The following is a 16,884-nucleotide window of genomic DNA, read 5'->3' on the forward strand; positions in this document are numbered from 1 at the left end:
TCTGCTGGTGCTGCATTGTTCAGTGTCAAGTGTCCTAAATACAGCAAAGACCCTTAGGTTCATCTCTGTGTGTGTGTGTGTTTGTGCTAGGATCACAGGTAGCTATTGTAACAACAGAACAATGGAGACGATGTAAACAGGCAGTGTCTGATGAACAAAACAGACTGAGATCTTCTCAAACCATTAATCATCATCAGAGATGTTGTCTTCTGCAGGAAGTGAGAGGAGATGTTGGGGAGAAAGGGATATATTACATTGACTCGGACAGGCCGTGCCTTTCTTGAAGACAATGGTCAAAGATTAGAGACTTCCTGTCTTTTTTAATGCTCTTTCTCTTACAGCTCTTTATTTTAGACCTTTCCGCTACAATCTGTATTTTTCATATCCAGAGAATACTTTCCCTCATGTTCTTTTTAAATTGGAAAAAGCCTACATCCTGCACTTTTTTTTGTTTTTTTGTTAAAACACTGAAATAGTTTCCATTTTGGTGGAAAAATCGCAAGGAGCTATTTAAGCTGAACATTTTTGCATTTTTTTCCACACTTCTCATGTCAGAAAATACATACATCTGTATAAATATGTAAACATTACTCACTTTCCTGAATAATGTAATCCATATTTTTTCATTATTTTGATTTAAAGGGTTAGTTCACCCAAAAATGAAAATTCTGTCATTAATTACTCACCCGTGAGACCCATAAGTTCATCTTCGGAACACAAATTAAGATATTTTTCATAAAAATGATGGGCGCTTCATGAAGCTTTTGAAACTTTACAAATGTTTTGTTTCGCATCAGTAGTTCGGAGCATGTATCAAACTGCCAAAGTTATGTGATTTCAGTAAACGAGGCTTTGTTACATCATAAGTGTTTCGAAATTTCAATGGTTCACCACTTGGGGGCGTGACTTTGGCAGTTAGATACGTGCTCCGCACCACTGATTCGAAACAAAATATTCGTAAAGCTACGAAGCTTCATGAAACAGTGTTTTGAGATCGCCCATCACTAGATATTGTTGAATAAAGTTGTTATTTTGGCACACAAAAGTATTCTCGTTGCTTCATAACATTAAGGTTGAACCACTGTAGTCACATGAACTGTTTTAAATACATCTTTAGTAGCTTTCTGGAACTTGAAAGTGTTAATTGCCTTGCTGGCAATAGAGGCCTCAGTGAGCCATTGGATTTTATCAAAAATATCTTAATTTTTGTTCCGAAGATGAACGAAGATCTTACGGGTGTGGAACGACATGAAGGTGAGTAATTAATGACAGAATTTTCATTTTTGGGTGAACTAACCCTTTAAGCATCTGACCAGCACATCACAGAAACAAGGACTCAACCAATGGTGTGAGTTTAGGGCGGGACTATCTGTTTGTTCAACCAATGGCAGGCGTGTTTGAGAAGCCTGTTTGAAATTATTTTTATTTAATTTTTAAAATTGTTTGGTGATGCTAGTGGCAGAGATATTACACACTTCACCTTTAAATTAGTTTTCCTCAAGATTTGATGTCAGGAATTTGTCTGGTCGACATCATTTTTAATGAAATCAGCCTCATGCAAATTACTCTGAAATTACTCTGCTGTCACTGATAAATTACCGTACAACAGCGTTTCTGGATGATTTTCATTAGATATGCTGCAAATTTACTCTTGACAAAGACATGTCTATAAAGTCACTCTATATACATATTCACAAAATATGCATCACTCAATTCTAAATTAAAAGTTTGGCCTGGCTGGGAGCTTTTAGAAAATGAAATATCACTACATTCTGATTAGTATGGTTTTGTGTGAGTGGGAGTATATTTTTGCTCATATCCTTGAATTTCAAACCATATAGTTAGGACCTTGTATGTAACATCTAATTTGAGATGAAAGCACTCAGGTATAATTTTCCTCTTCTGCCTTGCCATCCTGATCACATATGCCAGAAGCTATAAATACTCAACCTCACAGAATTCTGTGTCTGCAGTTGTCAACATGATTTTATAAGAGTACTTTCTGTCAATTCTGTCATCATTTACTCACCCTCATGTCATTCAAAAACCTTATGGCAAGATGTTTTGAAGAACGTTCATGCTGCTTTTCCATCTGTATCTGATTTAGAATTAGCAGAAATATGTGAGAAATATAACGACCCAAAGACAAAAGAACTGTTAAAAATAAGCTGTTATGTAGGAGCAGTATCCTTGTGGGCAGAGCTGTGTCATATGCCATAGCTGTGCACAAGGCGACCCGCGTTCGAGTCTCAGCTCAAGGTTCAGGCTTATTTGTGCAAGGATTAGTTCATTTCCGCATGAAAATTTCCTGATAATTTACTCACCCCCATATTCATCCAAGATGTTTATATCTTTCTTTCTTCAGTCGAAAAGCAATTAAGGTTTTTGAGGAAAACATTTAAGGATTTTTCTCCATAGTGGACTTCAGTGGGGTACAATTAGGGCTGTGACGGTAGGCATGACAACTGCGCCACCGCGGTCGTGGAGTGTAACCTGCGGTAGTGTTATATATATATATAATCTCAGAGGTCGTATTAACCTAAAATTTTCCATCATTGATGGAATTTTTTTTAGCAGTGACGGAAAAAATCTGCAGCCCGTCCGTCATTTTGACAGATTATGTAGCTTGTAACTGTAATTCCCACCCCTGTCCAGTAGGTGGTGAGTGTGCTCCAGTGTGGCAGCAGAGCGCGAGTTCAGTCTCCAGAATAAAATGAAAACGATGTGCTTGATTAAACACAGACGAGCACCCTAGTTTAAGTCAATTTTATAATAAAGTTACTTATGCTTACTTACATAATTAAGTTTTGTTATTTTTCTTGCTGACTATAAGTTTATGGTCAACGAATGGCTTTTCTGAGGTATAATGTTACGTGACATTGTTTGCAACACTGATTGAACTGACGTGATACAGATTTCGGTAAGCTACTGTATCTTTCAACATATTTTTTATTTTCATTCATGTTTATTTCGTTCTGTACAGTAGGAAAGAGGAAAGGATGATCACATTCACTCACAATCACGTGACAAGTGTTCAAGATGAAAACTGAAAAGTGTCTTTAATATAAATAAATGCATAACCTAGGCCTATTTGCTTATCCTGTAAGTTCGTGAATAAAAATGAAAATGTGGATGAAATCAGAAGCTATTAAATGTCTTATCATTAAAATATAAAAATTAAAATTATAGGTGATTATTGATTGATTAATTTTTTTTTACGATGTCCATCAAAATGACGGCGAGACGTGGTGTATGTATATGTATGTATATATATATATGTATGTATATATATATATATATATATATATATATATATAAACCAAACCCCGCCCCCTTTCGGACCCCACCACTGCAACACCGGAGGTTGTTGGTTTAAAAGACCTCTGAAGAACAGGCGAATCTTAACATAACACCGACTGTTACGTCGGGCTCATTAATATGTACGCCCCCAATATTTGCATATGCCAGCTCATGTTCAAAGCATTAGACAAGGGCAGGATGTCTGGATGTGCACAGCTGAATCATCAGACTAGGTAAGCAAGCAAGAACAATAGCGAAAAATGGCAGATGGAGCGATAATAACTGACATGATCCATGATTACATGATATTTTTAGTGATATTTGTAAATTGTCTTTCTAAATGTTTCGTTAGCATGTTGCTAATGTACTGTTAAATGTGGTTAAAGTTACCATCGTTTGTTACTGTATTCACGGAGACAAGAGAGCCGTCGCTATTTTCATTTTTAAACACTTGCAGTCTGTATAATTCATAAACACAACTTCATTCTTTATAAATCTCTCCAACAGTGTGTAATGTTAGCTTTAGCCATGGAGCATAGCCTCAAACTCATTCAGAATCAAATGTAAACATCCAAATAAATACGATACTCACATGATCCGACGCATGCATGCAGTATGCATGACGAACACTTTGTAAAGATCCATTTTGAGGGTTATATTAGCTGTGTAAACTTTGTTTATGCACTGTTTAAGGCAAGAGGGAGCTCCGTGGGTGGGGAGCGTGAGCATTTAAAGGGGCCGCAACATGAATCGGCGCATTTCTAATTATGCCCCAAAATAGGCAGTTAAAAAAATGAATTAAAAAAAAAAAAGGGGTATTGGGGTATATGGGGTATTTTGAAACTTCACAGACACATTCAGGGGACACCTTGGACTTATATTACATCTTGTAAAAAACGTTTGATGTCACCTTTAATTTCTTTTCAACTGAAGAACAAAAGACATAAACATCTAGCATGACATGGGGGTGAGTAAATTATCAGGTAATTTGAATTCTGAAGTGAACTAATCAGTCATCAGAGACTAGTTGACTCGACTTTAATCACATAAATGTTGACTGAAGTTGTTCAACCCCTAATTTGTACTAGCTGAGAACTCACAAAGAGCTTATACATTGTGTAAAGGAGTCAAAACAGTGGGAATGATTCCTCCGTCACACACAAACAAAGTGCGAGCAGACGGCAGTTCAGACACCTGTACTGAACTGTAATGAGCAACATTATGATGAGAACAGTTGAGCATTGTGTCCTTTTAGGGTAGCATCTTGTGACATCACATCCTGTTTTTGGTTCGTTTAGATGTCTTCAGTCCCTGTTGCGTTCATATTTCAGTCGAACCCCAGCAGAGTTTGTTTGGAAGTGGACAGAGACCCACCTTTTCAGTGGACTCTGTCCATTTGTTTGGTGCGCACCAGGGTTCGGACGGCAGCGCTCACTCTTACTCAAATGAACCGCGCTAACAGAGCAATCGAACCAAACCTGCCAAGTGTAAACACACCCCAAGTTGGTGTCAGTGATGTCCAACCTTCATAATTACCTTTTAATTTTGGAAATATCTATTAAACAGTAATTTGATATAAAATGCAGTGGAATAAGGAAGACACAATGCACACTTCTTCTAAAGCCTTGTTTAACCCAGAAAACATTTTTTAATTAATCAGTGCTTGCATAATTAATGTGTCTTTAATGCCTACTAGGGTAAATGTTTTTTCCAGTTTCATGGCTGTTCATTTTTAGGACATCTTCTGCTTTTAATCAGTTATGAGGTGGTTTTCTGACTGCTGGAGTGTTGATGTCTAGCTTTATGTTGATGTGATTAATGAGTGTTGAAAATGCAGGGCACGTGGTGTCATAACAGCAGTTAGCAAAATCCCCATATGCCTTACGGATCTGAGGGACAGCGGCAAACTGTATACCTGGATGTTTTATAAAGAGAAGCTGATGAAGGCAAGAAAAGGGCAAGAGCGAGATATAGCCGAGAATACCAAACAGAAACTCCCTTTTAAGCTGGATTCTATGTAAAATGAAACAGAATGGGGGAAAAATAAGATCTTATAAGATGTGGTATAAGGAAGTAATTCAAAGAGATGAAATGGATTAGTCACTGCTTTATAAAAGGAAGTGTGTCTTTTCTTGTTCTAGCTACTTTTTAATGAAATGCTTTTTCAAGTGTTTTCATATTCTTAAATTAAAATTCAGCTCTTTGTCTTTGTTTCTGCTTCACTGACAGGAGAGTTAGTTGTTTTTATGCATATTGAAAATCAGAACGTTTTCTTTCTTTCTCACTGTTGTATAAATGTCAAGAAAAAGTCAATGAATTGTAACTGCTGGAAAGAGTTTGCTTTTATTTGGGGCTCTATTTTGTTAATGTTGTTCATTGATAATCGTCATCCATTTTTAATCACTATTATCACAGTTATTTTAAGTGGTATTAATGTAAAAAACTACACTGTGATTATAAATATTATAAATTAAAAATAAATAATTTTAATCAAGTATTTTAATATTTTATTTTAATAAATAATATAAAATTAATTTATTAATAATTATGTATTTTTAGTCACTGTTATCACAGTTATTTTCAGTATGATCAATGTAAAAATAAATAAATAAAATAAAAATATTTTATTTTAATTAATTATTTTAATAAATAAATAAATGAAAGTATTAATCATTGTAATACATTTTTAATTATTATTATTAGTTATTTTCTGTGTTATTCATGTAAAGACTATGTGCTTTAAATATAAATATTATAAATAATAAATAAAATATTTTATTTTAATACATTATTTTAATATTTTTTATTTTAATAAATAAAATAAATTAATTTATTAATAATTGTTATGCATTTTTAATCAGTATTATCACAGTTAATACATTTTATTTTAATATTATTATTTTAATAAACAAAATGTATGTATTTTTTAAATAAATAAATAAATAAATAATTCTGCAGCACATTCAAGGTCCAAACATTTTGTGGAGGGTTTCTAACTTTAACTGGGTCCTCAAACCGTACTGCATTTCATATCCTGGTTTTAATAGTGGAGGTTCAGATTTGTTGAGAAATATTTTTTAAATCCATAAATACAGAACTTTTCTCACTATTTGTTTGTAATATTCTTATGAATATGTGTTGTTCATGATTTTCCATGTTTTTTTTTTTTCATGAAATGATATGAAAGCTCTAAATTCATGGACGTTTTTGCTACTGACGTAGGTTCAGATGAAGGTGTCATCTTTATTCATCATGCCTCTTGATTGGCCCTCACCTCCAGCCGTATCCCTGCTCACACTCTGGGTTATTTATAGTTACGAATGAAGCACCGTCAAGACATTAAAAACAAAAACCTGCATTGAAAGACACTCTTGAGACTCTTTAGTCCTTGAGAATATGAACTTTAAATTCTTACATTTTTTTTCTTTCTCCTATCGACCTGCTCTGCTGTTACTATGAACTACAAATGAAGCATTGAAATTCCACTTTGGGGAAGCTACTATGATTTGTGCGATCGTTCTATGCAGTAGTTTTATAAATAGCATTGCCTGCTCACTATTTTTAAGTCCCAGTGGTGCTTTTTCCTCTAAACTGGTGCATGCTGTCACTTCACATTGCAGATCACTGCATTCATACTGCATCTCTCTTGTTCTCTATGCAGTCTAAGACTTTGTTTCATGTTTCATCACAGGTTGAATTAAGGCTGGACAGGGGTGATGTCACTGCAAAGTAAGTTTAATCATTTAAGAATTGCTAAGTTTCATGTGTGCTGATGATCAAGTTTGTTGTGCTTCAAGGAAAGCAAAAAAAATCTGATTTCATTGTCACTGATTAGTGACTTTTAAAAGTATTGATGAGCATTAAAAAAAATTCAAAAGTATTTACGTAAATTCTAAAAATATATTATGTAAATATAAGTATATAACTATAAGTTATGAATATATATGAGCAATATCACACGAGTTGAATCACAGCGTGCTGATATACAGCCATATTGCACGGCTACTAGTGTGATTATTGTGTTTATACAACAGTTCGACGGCATGGGTGTGTAAATAAATAAGAAATAACAACGAAGTGTCTTTAAAAACCTCTTTTGTGAGGAACTACTTCCTTCTGCCACAGATTCAAATCTCAAGTTGACAGTTTGACCAAGACTTCGTTACTTATTCTAAAACGTCACTTTAGAACTAGTAACGAAGGAATGTTGAGTCCCTCCATTGAAACACATTGTATTTTGTACAGTATAATTGAGACTGAGAGAGATCACCTGAGCGAGTATTACCTGTGTCTGATATATCATACATTCTTCAGGTCGATGTCCATAATATTATATCCATTATAAAAATCCATTTTAATGTCCGCTGAGGAAAGCGATCTTTGTATTTGTCCTTTTTGTAGTTGAGGGAATTTTCCATGACATACAGCGCTAAAACAACGTCCTGTTTACAAAAGTCTCTTTCAATTTAAAAGTCTCTTGCGACTGACTCATTGAATGAGTCTCATTCACTCATACAGTTTGCCGCCATCTAATGGCGTATTCATGTAACTTTCACTCAATCCATATTACGCACTAATGGACCCTTTCTCAATATAAAATAATATTTATTGAACAACAATATTTGAACAATTCAGATTAAACATAACTGTACAGTTCAGTCAAACGTACAAAAGCAGTGCTCTACAGGATTTAAGTTAAATATAGCTTTAATATTAAATGATTAAATTTAACATAGACCAATTAGATTTGCTCAGGAACAAGTAATAGATTAATAAGACCAAAGATTGCCTATTTTATATATCCAAAATGAATTTTATCTCATTTTTAACCACAATAAGAGACGGCGGCAAATCCCCCAAGCACTGGCCGAGATGAAGCTGTTCTCGGCGGGTACACGAGCACTGAACAGCCGCTGACGGCCTGAAGCTTGCATCTCTGAAAACATCTAAACAAAGTGTAAAATAGATGCTATGATTAAATATGAATCACAGACTTCAGGTCTAAATAACTACATTCTCGCCTAAAAAACTGTTCGTGGTACAACAAATGTAGTATTTCTAAAAAATACGGTGGATTTGATCGGCAGCCATGTCAGTCACTTCAAGCGGAGTGAAACGGTTCCTGTGGCGATACTGGTAGAATATTGCATGGCTGGAAATAACCTCTCAACCAATCAGATTTGAGTACCAGGAAGAACTGCTGTATAAATATACATACATATATACATGAATAATTAATATATATGTTAATGTATCTATGTGTGTGTGGAAAAAAATGTATATGCATATCTATGCTAACATCCCACAATTTTTAATTAGTGACTTCTTTTCTATGAAAACATATCTGCAGATGATATTTGAATATTTTCATCTGAAGCGATGATCCTTTGTCAAATATTTACTAATTTTCATGCTCCTCTTCTGCAGTGAGTGAGGCAGAGGGAGCTGTGAAAGTGGAAGAGTGGCAGCAGACGTTTTACGCCTCCGACTCGGGGATACAGTCAGGAGCCACCACGATTCGTGATGAGGAGGAATCTGAGTTCAGTAAGAAGTATAGCGTCAGTGCCAGCGCTGCGGAGAGCGCCACAGGTAATGTGTTCGCTCTAAAGGTCTCCCTATGCCTCTCCGAACATTTTGATGAATTATACTTCCTGAGGGCCTCCAAAATTTCACATTAGAATCAGTGGCATTGAACCCTTCCGCAAAGGCTGTGTACTTCACTGGACTTGTACAACATTTGGAGAGTGTTGTTTTTTGTTTACTTTGGGATTTTTGCTTTATTATACGCATGCAGCAAAAAGTGCATTAATTAATCCTGTTGCTTCATCTGTTCAATATTCATATTAAACGTACCTGTGGTTTTCTCATTATTCTTTGTCATCATGGTGCATCTCGTCAGATCTAAATATCTGGGGATTTTAAAATAGATTCTTCACCATGGCAGCATATGTGCTTGCTCAGTTTGGAAGAAAGCTGCAAATTTATTGTCCGCCCAGAGCCAGTGACATTTAGAAACTCATCCAAACACTCAGTTCAGTAGGTTCACTTTTTATGGTTAGAATATTATTGCTATCACAACAGAACCTCCAAAGACCCCTTTCTGATGTTCACAATGCTTCCAGCATGGATTGCACTTTATTCGGAGTGTCACAGACGCACTCCTGTTATTTCCACCTCTGGTTCTCTGGTGTCAATCTTTTCTGTTATTAAATGTGCCCTGAACCACATCTCCATTGCATCACGCTACGAAATACAGCATGATGTGATGGATCATACATTGTTGGTATTTTATAAAATTGACTGATTAGATGAGCCACTATCGAGGGCCTGTTGGTGGATAAAACAGCTTTGCACATACTGCAAACTATATTAATGCACAATAAGTCTGAATATCTACAATATTGTGCACAATATAATTAATAATTGGTGGAAGAACCAATTAATGTAATACTTTTAATAATAATAATAATAGCATATGTATTTAATAATAATAATATTTAAATGTTGTTGTTATTATTAATATTATTTAATAATATTGTTATTATTGTTTATTGTTGTTATTATTGTATGAAGCGAGTTTCTTTTTTTAATCATAAATATGGCACACTTAATTTTTGAATCTATTATTAAAGGTGCCCTCGAATGAAAAATTGAATTTATCTTGCATAGTCAAATAACAAAAACATGTAAAGACATACTGATCAAACACCATGTTTCCTCCTTCTTGTATAAACAGTTGTTTAAAAGATCCGAAAAACAGGCGAATCTCAACATAACCTGTGACTGCACATTAATATTGATTCTGCCAGCCAATATTAATACACAAGGGCACAATAACGTCTGGTGCACAGCTCAACAGCATAAGCAAGCAAGAACAACAGCGAAAAATCTACAATATTGTGCACAATTTTTTATAATTAACTGTCTTTCTAATGTTTCGTTTGGTGGAAGTTAAAACCGTTTATTACTGTATTGGAGACAAATGCTATTTTAATAAACACTTGCTTTTATGCATAAACACAATATTCTTTATAATCTCTAATAGCAGCCGTTAGCCATGGAGCACAGCCTCAAATTCATTAAGAATTTAAACAAATAACAATAATATCACATTACGCAATGACTTTGTGATCCATTTTAGGGTTTATTAGCTGTTACTTTGTTTATATTCAAGGCAAGCGCGATTGGGCGTGGAGCACGAGAATAGGGCCATATTGCTCATTTATTATGCCCCAAAATAGGCAGTTAAAAAAATTAATAAAAAAAAAAATTATTGTATTTTTGTTCACAGACACATTCAGGAGACATTGACTTATATTACATCTTGTGAAGCAGCACCTTTAAATGTTTCTTTTTTATTCATAAATATTGATATAACCATAATATATTATTATTAATATAATAATAATCATTATTTAATATTTTTATATTTTGTATAATAACAATTATATTATAACAATTTATTTTTATTATTATTATTATTATTATTATGAAATAGTAGTACTATTTTTTATTATTGTTGTGGTTGTATGATTGTTTTTTTATTAATAATAACATTTATAATTTATTATTATTATTAAATATATAAATAATAGTAGTAATAATAATAATAATAATAATAATAACACACTTTAAATTTAATAAAACATCCAAAAATTAAGTGTGCTCATTATTATTGATATTTATTAGTAGTAGTAGTATTTATTATGGTTGTTTTTTTAATAATAATAACATTAATAATATTTAATAATATTATTAATGTTATTATTAAAGCTGCTGTCCGTAACTTTTTTGTGTTCAAAATTTACAAAAATTATATAATGGGAATGTACAACATGAATCCATTTTCCAAACTGTGTTTTTGTCTTACTCTGAATCATTATGGTACACTTATAAAAAGTGTTTATATTCGGACTATTTCAGACCAGACTGCTAGGACTCGCCACAGAGTATCATAGTAACTGCGTGACTCGCCATAGACATACACAGAGAAAAGTAGCTCCGGCTACAATGTTCTTCCGCAAGACGCATGCAGTTCTGTTTATTAACTGCTAAAGGGCCAAAAATCGCGGACTGCAGCTTTAAAGAAATAAATAATAGTAGTAGTAGCAGTAGTAATAATAATAATAATAGTACACTTTACATTTAAAGGTGCACTATTTAAGAATGACAGCTAGTGGTTGAAATGGGTAGTGCAGTCTAAAATCTAAATATTATTTGCCCCGCCTCCTCTTCCTCAGACTCATGCTCTCACAGGTTGCCAGTTAGAAGACACGCAACAGGAGCAAGCTCAATTGACATTGGAAGGCGAGGAGAATTACACACTGTAAAATAATTAGTTGATTTATTGATTTATGATGAGTTGATACCGCGTTTTAATATGCTTTCGTTCATAGAGATTTTTAGATGGTTGCTGAGGCTTTTTAGGTCGGGTAGAATCTGCGATCTCTGACCCAGTTTGTTCGCTGACTTCCGTGGCTCCAATTCGCTGCATATGTATTCCGCCAATGGCAACCCGGGGTGGAGAAATACTATTGGGTAAATTGGCAAGGTGCGGTCTTGCACAGACGGAAACAAAAACAGAAATTCCGACACGGAATGCAAATTTCAATGTAGAATAACTGGCTGTAGCAATGGTTTTCCGAGAATAGAGTATGTGAAATCAGCATGTTTAATAAATATCTGCAAACATATTCTGGTATTTTTATGCTTTAGTACAGTCAAAAACTTACATATTCAAACCTTAAGTGTGCTTATTATTATTATTATTAATTATTATTATTACTATTATTTTCTATGTTTTTTTAATAATAATAATAATAACGTTAATATGTATCATAATTAGATAAATAAATAATAGTAATAATAATACCACACTTTACATTAAAAAATACATTCAAAAATTAAGTGTGCTTATTATTAATTATTATTATTAGTAGTAGTAGTAGTAGTAGTATTTATTATGGTTGTTTTTAATGATAATTATTATTAGAAATATTATTAAAATTATTATTAAACAAATAAATAATAGTAGTAGTAATAATAATAGCACAATTTACATTTTAAAATTACATTCAAAAATTAAGTGTGCTTTTTTTTATGAGGTGGTTCATAAGACCACCTCATAACAGTGTTAAAATAATTGAATGTGGCTCTTTTCTTCCTCTCTGTACTCAGATGTTGAGGCTCAATACAGTTTAACTCGAGCCCAGAGAGTGCGTGCAGCCATGTTCCCCGAGACGCTGGTGGAGGGAGAGACGGTGCTCACGACTCAGAGCAATCCAGACCAGCCCACCAATGTGCAGAGACTGGCCGAGCCCTCGCAGCTGCTGAAAACAGCCATCGTCCATCTCATTAACTATCAGGATGATGCTGAGCTGGCCACACGTGCTGTACCAGAGCTCACCAAACTGCTGGCCGATGACGACCAGGTATGATGTCGGATGGTACAAACCCTTTTAATTAAACATGCCTGTTTGAGGCTGGGAATCTAGTGAAACCTGTTTAAAAATGCCATCAATGAGTTATGGCTGAAAACAAAGCTTTGTGCTGGAGAACTTTTCCATAAAATAGAGATAAATCAGTACAGTTCTGCAAAAAGCTATAGCTTTTGTTCTGTTGATATCCCACATGAGCTGATATCTTCAAAATGATCTAGAGTGAAATTACAAAAGTTTTGACTTAGTAGCTGTCATTCTCAGAGAATAAATCAGGCAGCGCACATGATGATATGAGATGCAGAAGGAAAGGGGTAATGAAAAGATGCAAGATGGGAAATAATCTCACAGGACGGCCAGAACTGTGAGGGGGAATAAAGTGAAACAAAAAACTGAAAAGTGCTGCAATATGATATGGAAAACAACTTTAGGATATGATCTATTTTCCAAGTTTACTGGCTGCCAAGGGCATTCAACCATTGAAATTCTAAAAACAATTACAAACCATATTTGTTCATTTTTGTGTTCATGCCATGTGTATAATCTAGCATACTTTTACATAAATTTGCTTGTTTTTGTGCATTAATACATTAACAAATTTTTAAGACCATTTTTTAAATTTTGTATACATTGAACAATTTTAATACTGCCTTGAGTCACCAACTGACCCTGCGCAAAGACCCCGCCCCCCCCTTAGTTACTGTTGCTTTGTCTGACAACCCATGGCACTGTCACACCACAACGCAGTGAAAAATACATCGCGGAGCAAAGAGGAAACTGACAACACGTCGACAGACAAGACAGAGCAGGTTACTTATGATATTAAACAAAGTCCAGCTTTCAAATTGTGTAATTTTTTAAGAAATTCAAACAATAAAACATTTTGTGGCTCTTTAATGTGTTGTGCCAGATTGCTGTAGCGCCTCAGCTCAAGCGGCTCGTGAACCGATCATCTCTTCCTACTAGTTCATTTATAGCATCAAATAAACATGAATGAACATCAGAAGGAATATTGTTTCAAACGCGGAAAGATCAGTACACACCATTTTTCAAGTTCAAGTCCACCGAAGTTATTCTTCTATCTCATGACTGCTTTGTTGGACAAAATGGCAGACTCTGCGTTATGATTGGTTAGATCGCTTGTCAATCAAACTCCCGGCAAAGGGTCAATTGTGAAATATTGTTCCTTAAAGGGATAGTTCACCCAAAAAAATTATTTACTCACCCTCAAGTTGTTCCAAACCTGTATGAATTTCTTTCTTCTGTTGAATTCAAAAGAAGATATTTGGAAGGAATGTTTGTACCCAAGCAGATCTCGTCCCCCATTGACTACCATAGTATATATATATCATATAATGATATATTCAAATAAAATTTCTCATAAATATTGATATATATATATATATATACTGTCATGCTCAAAATTATTCATACCCTTGGTAAATATGACCAAAAAATCTACAAAAATCCAACCTTTCATTGGAGAATAATCATTTTAAGTGGGGGGGGAAATCTCATTATGAGAGAAATGTTTTTCTCTAATACACTCATATACTTTTATTCAATACTTTTTGCAACCTCCTTTTGCCAAGATAGCAGCTCTGAGTCTTCACCTATAATGACTGATAAGTTTGGAAGATCCAATCACGACCCATTATATGACTTCTAACAGGGACAGTCAGCTTTTGGTTTTTTATCTGTTGGTATTTGATAGAATCCATGATGCCATGTATCTGAACAATATGAGCAGGACCTCCAGCAGAAAAATAAGCCCACAACATTAAAGATACAGCAATATATTTCATTGTACACATGGGGTACTTTTTACCCCTGTGTGCACCAAACCCATCTTGAGTGTTTGCAGCTAAAAAAGCAATTAATTTGTTTCATCTGACCATAGAACCCATCCTGTTTGAAGTTCCAGTAGTGTCAGTTACTTTTCAAATGTTCTATGGTCAGATGAAGCAAAAAAATTGTAATTGTGAACAGTGTGTATTAGAGAAAAACATTTCTCTCATAATGAGATTTTCCCCCCACTTGTGATTATTCTCCAAAATGATTATTCTCCAATGAAAGGTTGGATTTTCATAGATTTTTTAAATAAAAGATCAAAAGTATTAACGATGCAGATTTATTTTCACAGCCTTCTTTGGTCATATTTACCAAGGGTATGAATAATTTTGAGCATGACTGTATGTGTGTATATATATATATATATATATATATATATATATATATATATATATATATATATATATGTGTGTGTAAGAATTTTTCCATTTTTTAATTAATAAAAAATGTAGAAATAACATAGTAAAAACATGGTGACTTTCAAAACTTAAAAATAAAATTGGGATACACTTTTATACTTTTTTAAGATGCTTTTGTTACACTGTAATTATATGTTTAAGTACTGAGTAATATTAAACACTCTATAGGGTTAGGATTAGGGTTTGGTTCAGGGTTAGCTGCATGTTTATATGCATAATTTATATTCTTCTCTAGCATTGCTGCAAAAAAAAAACCTTTATTTTTAAGAGTTGGAACTTTATTTTTAAGAGTTAAGAATAATAAAAGTTCCAGTTTTGACATGTAAGATGTCAAACTTTTACTTTTACCTTCGCAGGTGGTGGTAAACAAGGCAGCACTCATTGTGAACCAGCTTACTCGGAAGGAGGCTTCTCGTCGCGTGCTCATGCAGTCTCCTCAGATGGTGTCGGCTGTGGTGAGGGCCATGCAGAACACCGGAGATCTGGAGACGGCTCGCTGCGCTGCCAGCGTCCTGCACAGCCTGTCCCACCAGCGCGAGGGCCTGCTAGCTATCTTCAAATCGGGTGGGATCCCCGCGCTAGTACGCATGCTCAGGTGAGTGTATGCATCAGCGTTTTACTTCTGTAATGTGTCATATTTCCATACGAACCAGGATATGTGACGGGTGTTACATACCCGAATGTCTCTCAAAAGTCTTTATGGAAGACCCCATGTGGAATTTTACATGAATTTAAATGTTTTTAGTATTTATATTGGTAAATAAGTACTTGTTTTATGTGTATAATTTTATAACTTATTTTAATATGGAATGTAATTAACAAAATGATTATATAATAAATTAAATAATAAACAGTAAATATTAAAAATTAAAATACGATATAATATATATTAAATTATATTATTTATATTTATATATTTGTAAAAATACAGTATATACAAAATATGTATATTGTTCCATATAAATAAATGATTCAATTATTACATATATTTCTTATATGAAAACAGTGAGTTTTGTTTTAACATGTAAAACAGTCTTGACAATTTTCAAAGGTTTTAGATATACAAAAATGGTGCGCTCATAATACTTATGAATTGTTCGTGTAATTAGCAACACATCATTAGCTATTTGATAACACAGTCAAGCAAAAGGCTAATCATATTAATTACCGTTATAGGTTCGATGTTGTAAAAAGCGACACCATTGTGCAGCGTTTACCTCAGGAAGTTGACCGAGTGGATCTCTGAGCTCACGTGAGCGAGTGGAGGCGGGGCTAATTTGCATAATCATTGATCCACGTATATTAAATGAGGCAATGGTGTAGAGTTACATTCAAGCTATTTTAAGGCATGAAGACATTTTTTAACAGAAAAAAAGTTGAAATATGTAATTTTGGTGATCAGAGATGAGTTTTAAGGGATAAAATGATTGACTACAGTGGGAATTTATATATCCATATCGTATCAATAGATGTTTGGGCCAAATTATGGTTTTATGCAAAAAGATGGTGAATTATTAATAAAGCCATCTCAGGATATTAAATATCATCAGGCTAATAAATATAACATTTTTTTAAATTTATATTACCCGTCTTGGAAAAATGCAGATACCCTCTGTTGAAAATGGTGAATGACAGGTGATTTGACGGTCTGATGCGCTTGTGTTTTAATTAGTCCCTTGACTGTTCATGGACAGACAAATGTTTTGGTTGAATAGAGATAAATTTTTGATGGACACCCACGATTCCTAAGAGAACCTTAGACGGACCATGCTAGATCACCACCAAACCGGCAGTATCCAGCCTGGACCAGGGGTGCGTTTCCCAAAAGCATCGTTAGCCAGCTAACATCGCAAGTTCCGTCGTTACTAACATAGGGA

At 34.2% G+C, this 16,884-nt stretch overlaps 1 protein-coding gene across 4 annotated transcripts in view; it reads left to right on the plus strand.

The window, feature by feature from the left end:
* Positions 1 to 16,884, plus strand: part of jupb (junction plakoglobin b) — a 122,645-nt gene that overhangs the window by 78,716 nt on the left and 27,045 nt on the right. For all 4 annotated transcript variants that reach the window (XM_048203023.1, XM_048203026.1, XM_048203022.1 and 1 more), the window contains 4 exons: positions 6,992 to 7,029; positions 8,728 to 8,889; positions 12,478 to 12,731; positions 15,364 to 15,602. In XM_048203023.1, coding sequence (XP_048058980.1) covers positions 7,017 to 7,029; positions 8,728 to 8,889; positions 12,478 to 12,731; positions 15,364 to 15,602 — 668 coding nt within the window. In that variant the 5' untranslated portion in view covers positions 6,992 to 7,016. The remainder of the gene's footprint in view (positions 1 to 6,991; positions 7,030 to 8,727; positions 8,890 to 12,477; positions 12,732 to 15,363; positions 15,603 to 16,884) is intronic.

This window comes from Megalobrama amblycephala, linkage group LG9, assembly GCF_018812025.1.
Source record: "Megalobrama amblycephala isolate DHTTF-2021 linkage group LG9, ASM1881202v1, whole genome shotgun sequence".
NCBI lineage: Eukaryota > Metazoa > Chordata > Actinopteri > Cypriniformes > Xenocyprididae > Megalobrama > Megalobrama amblycephala.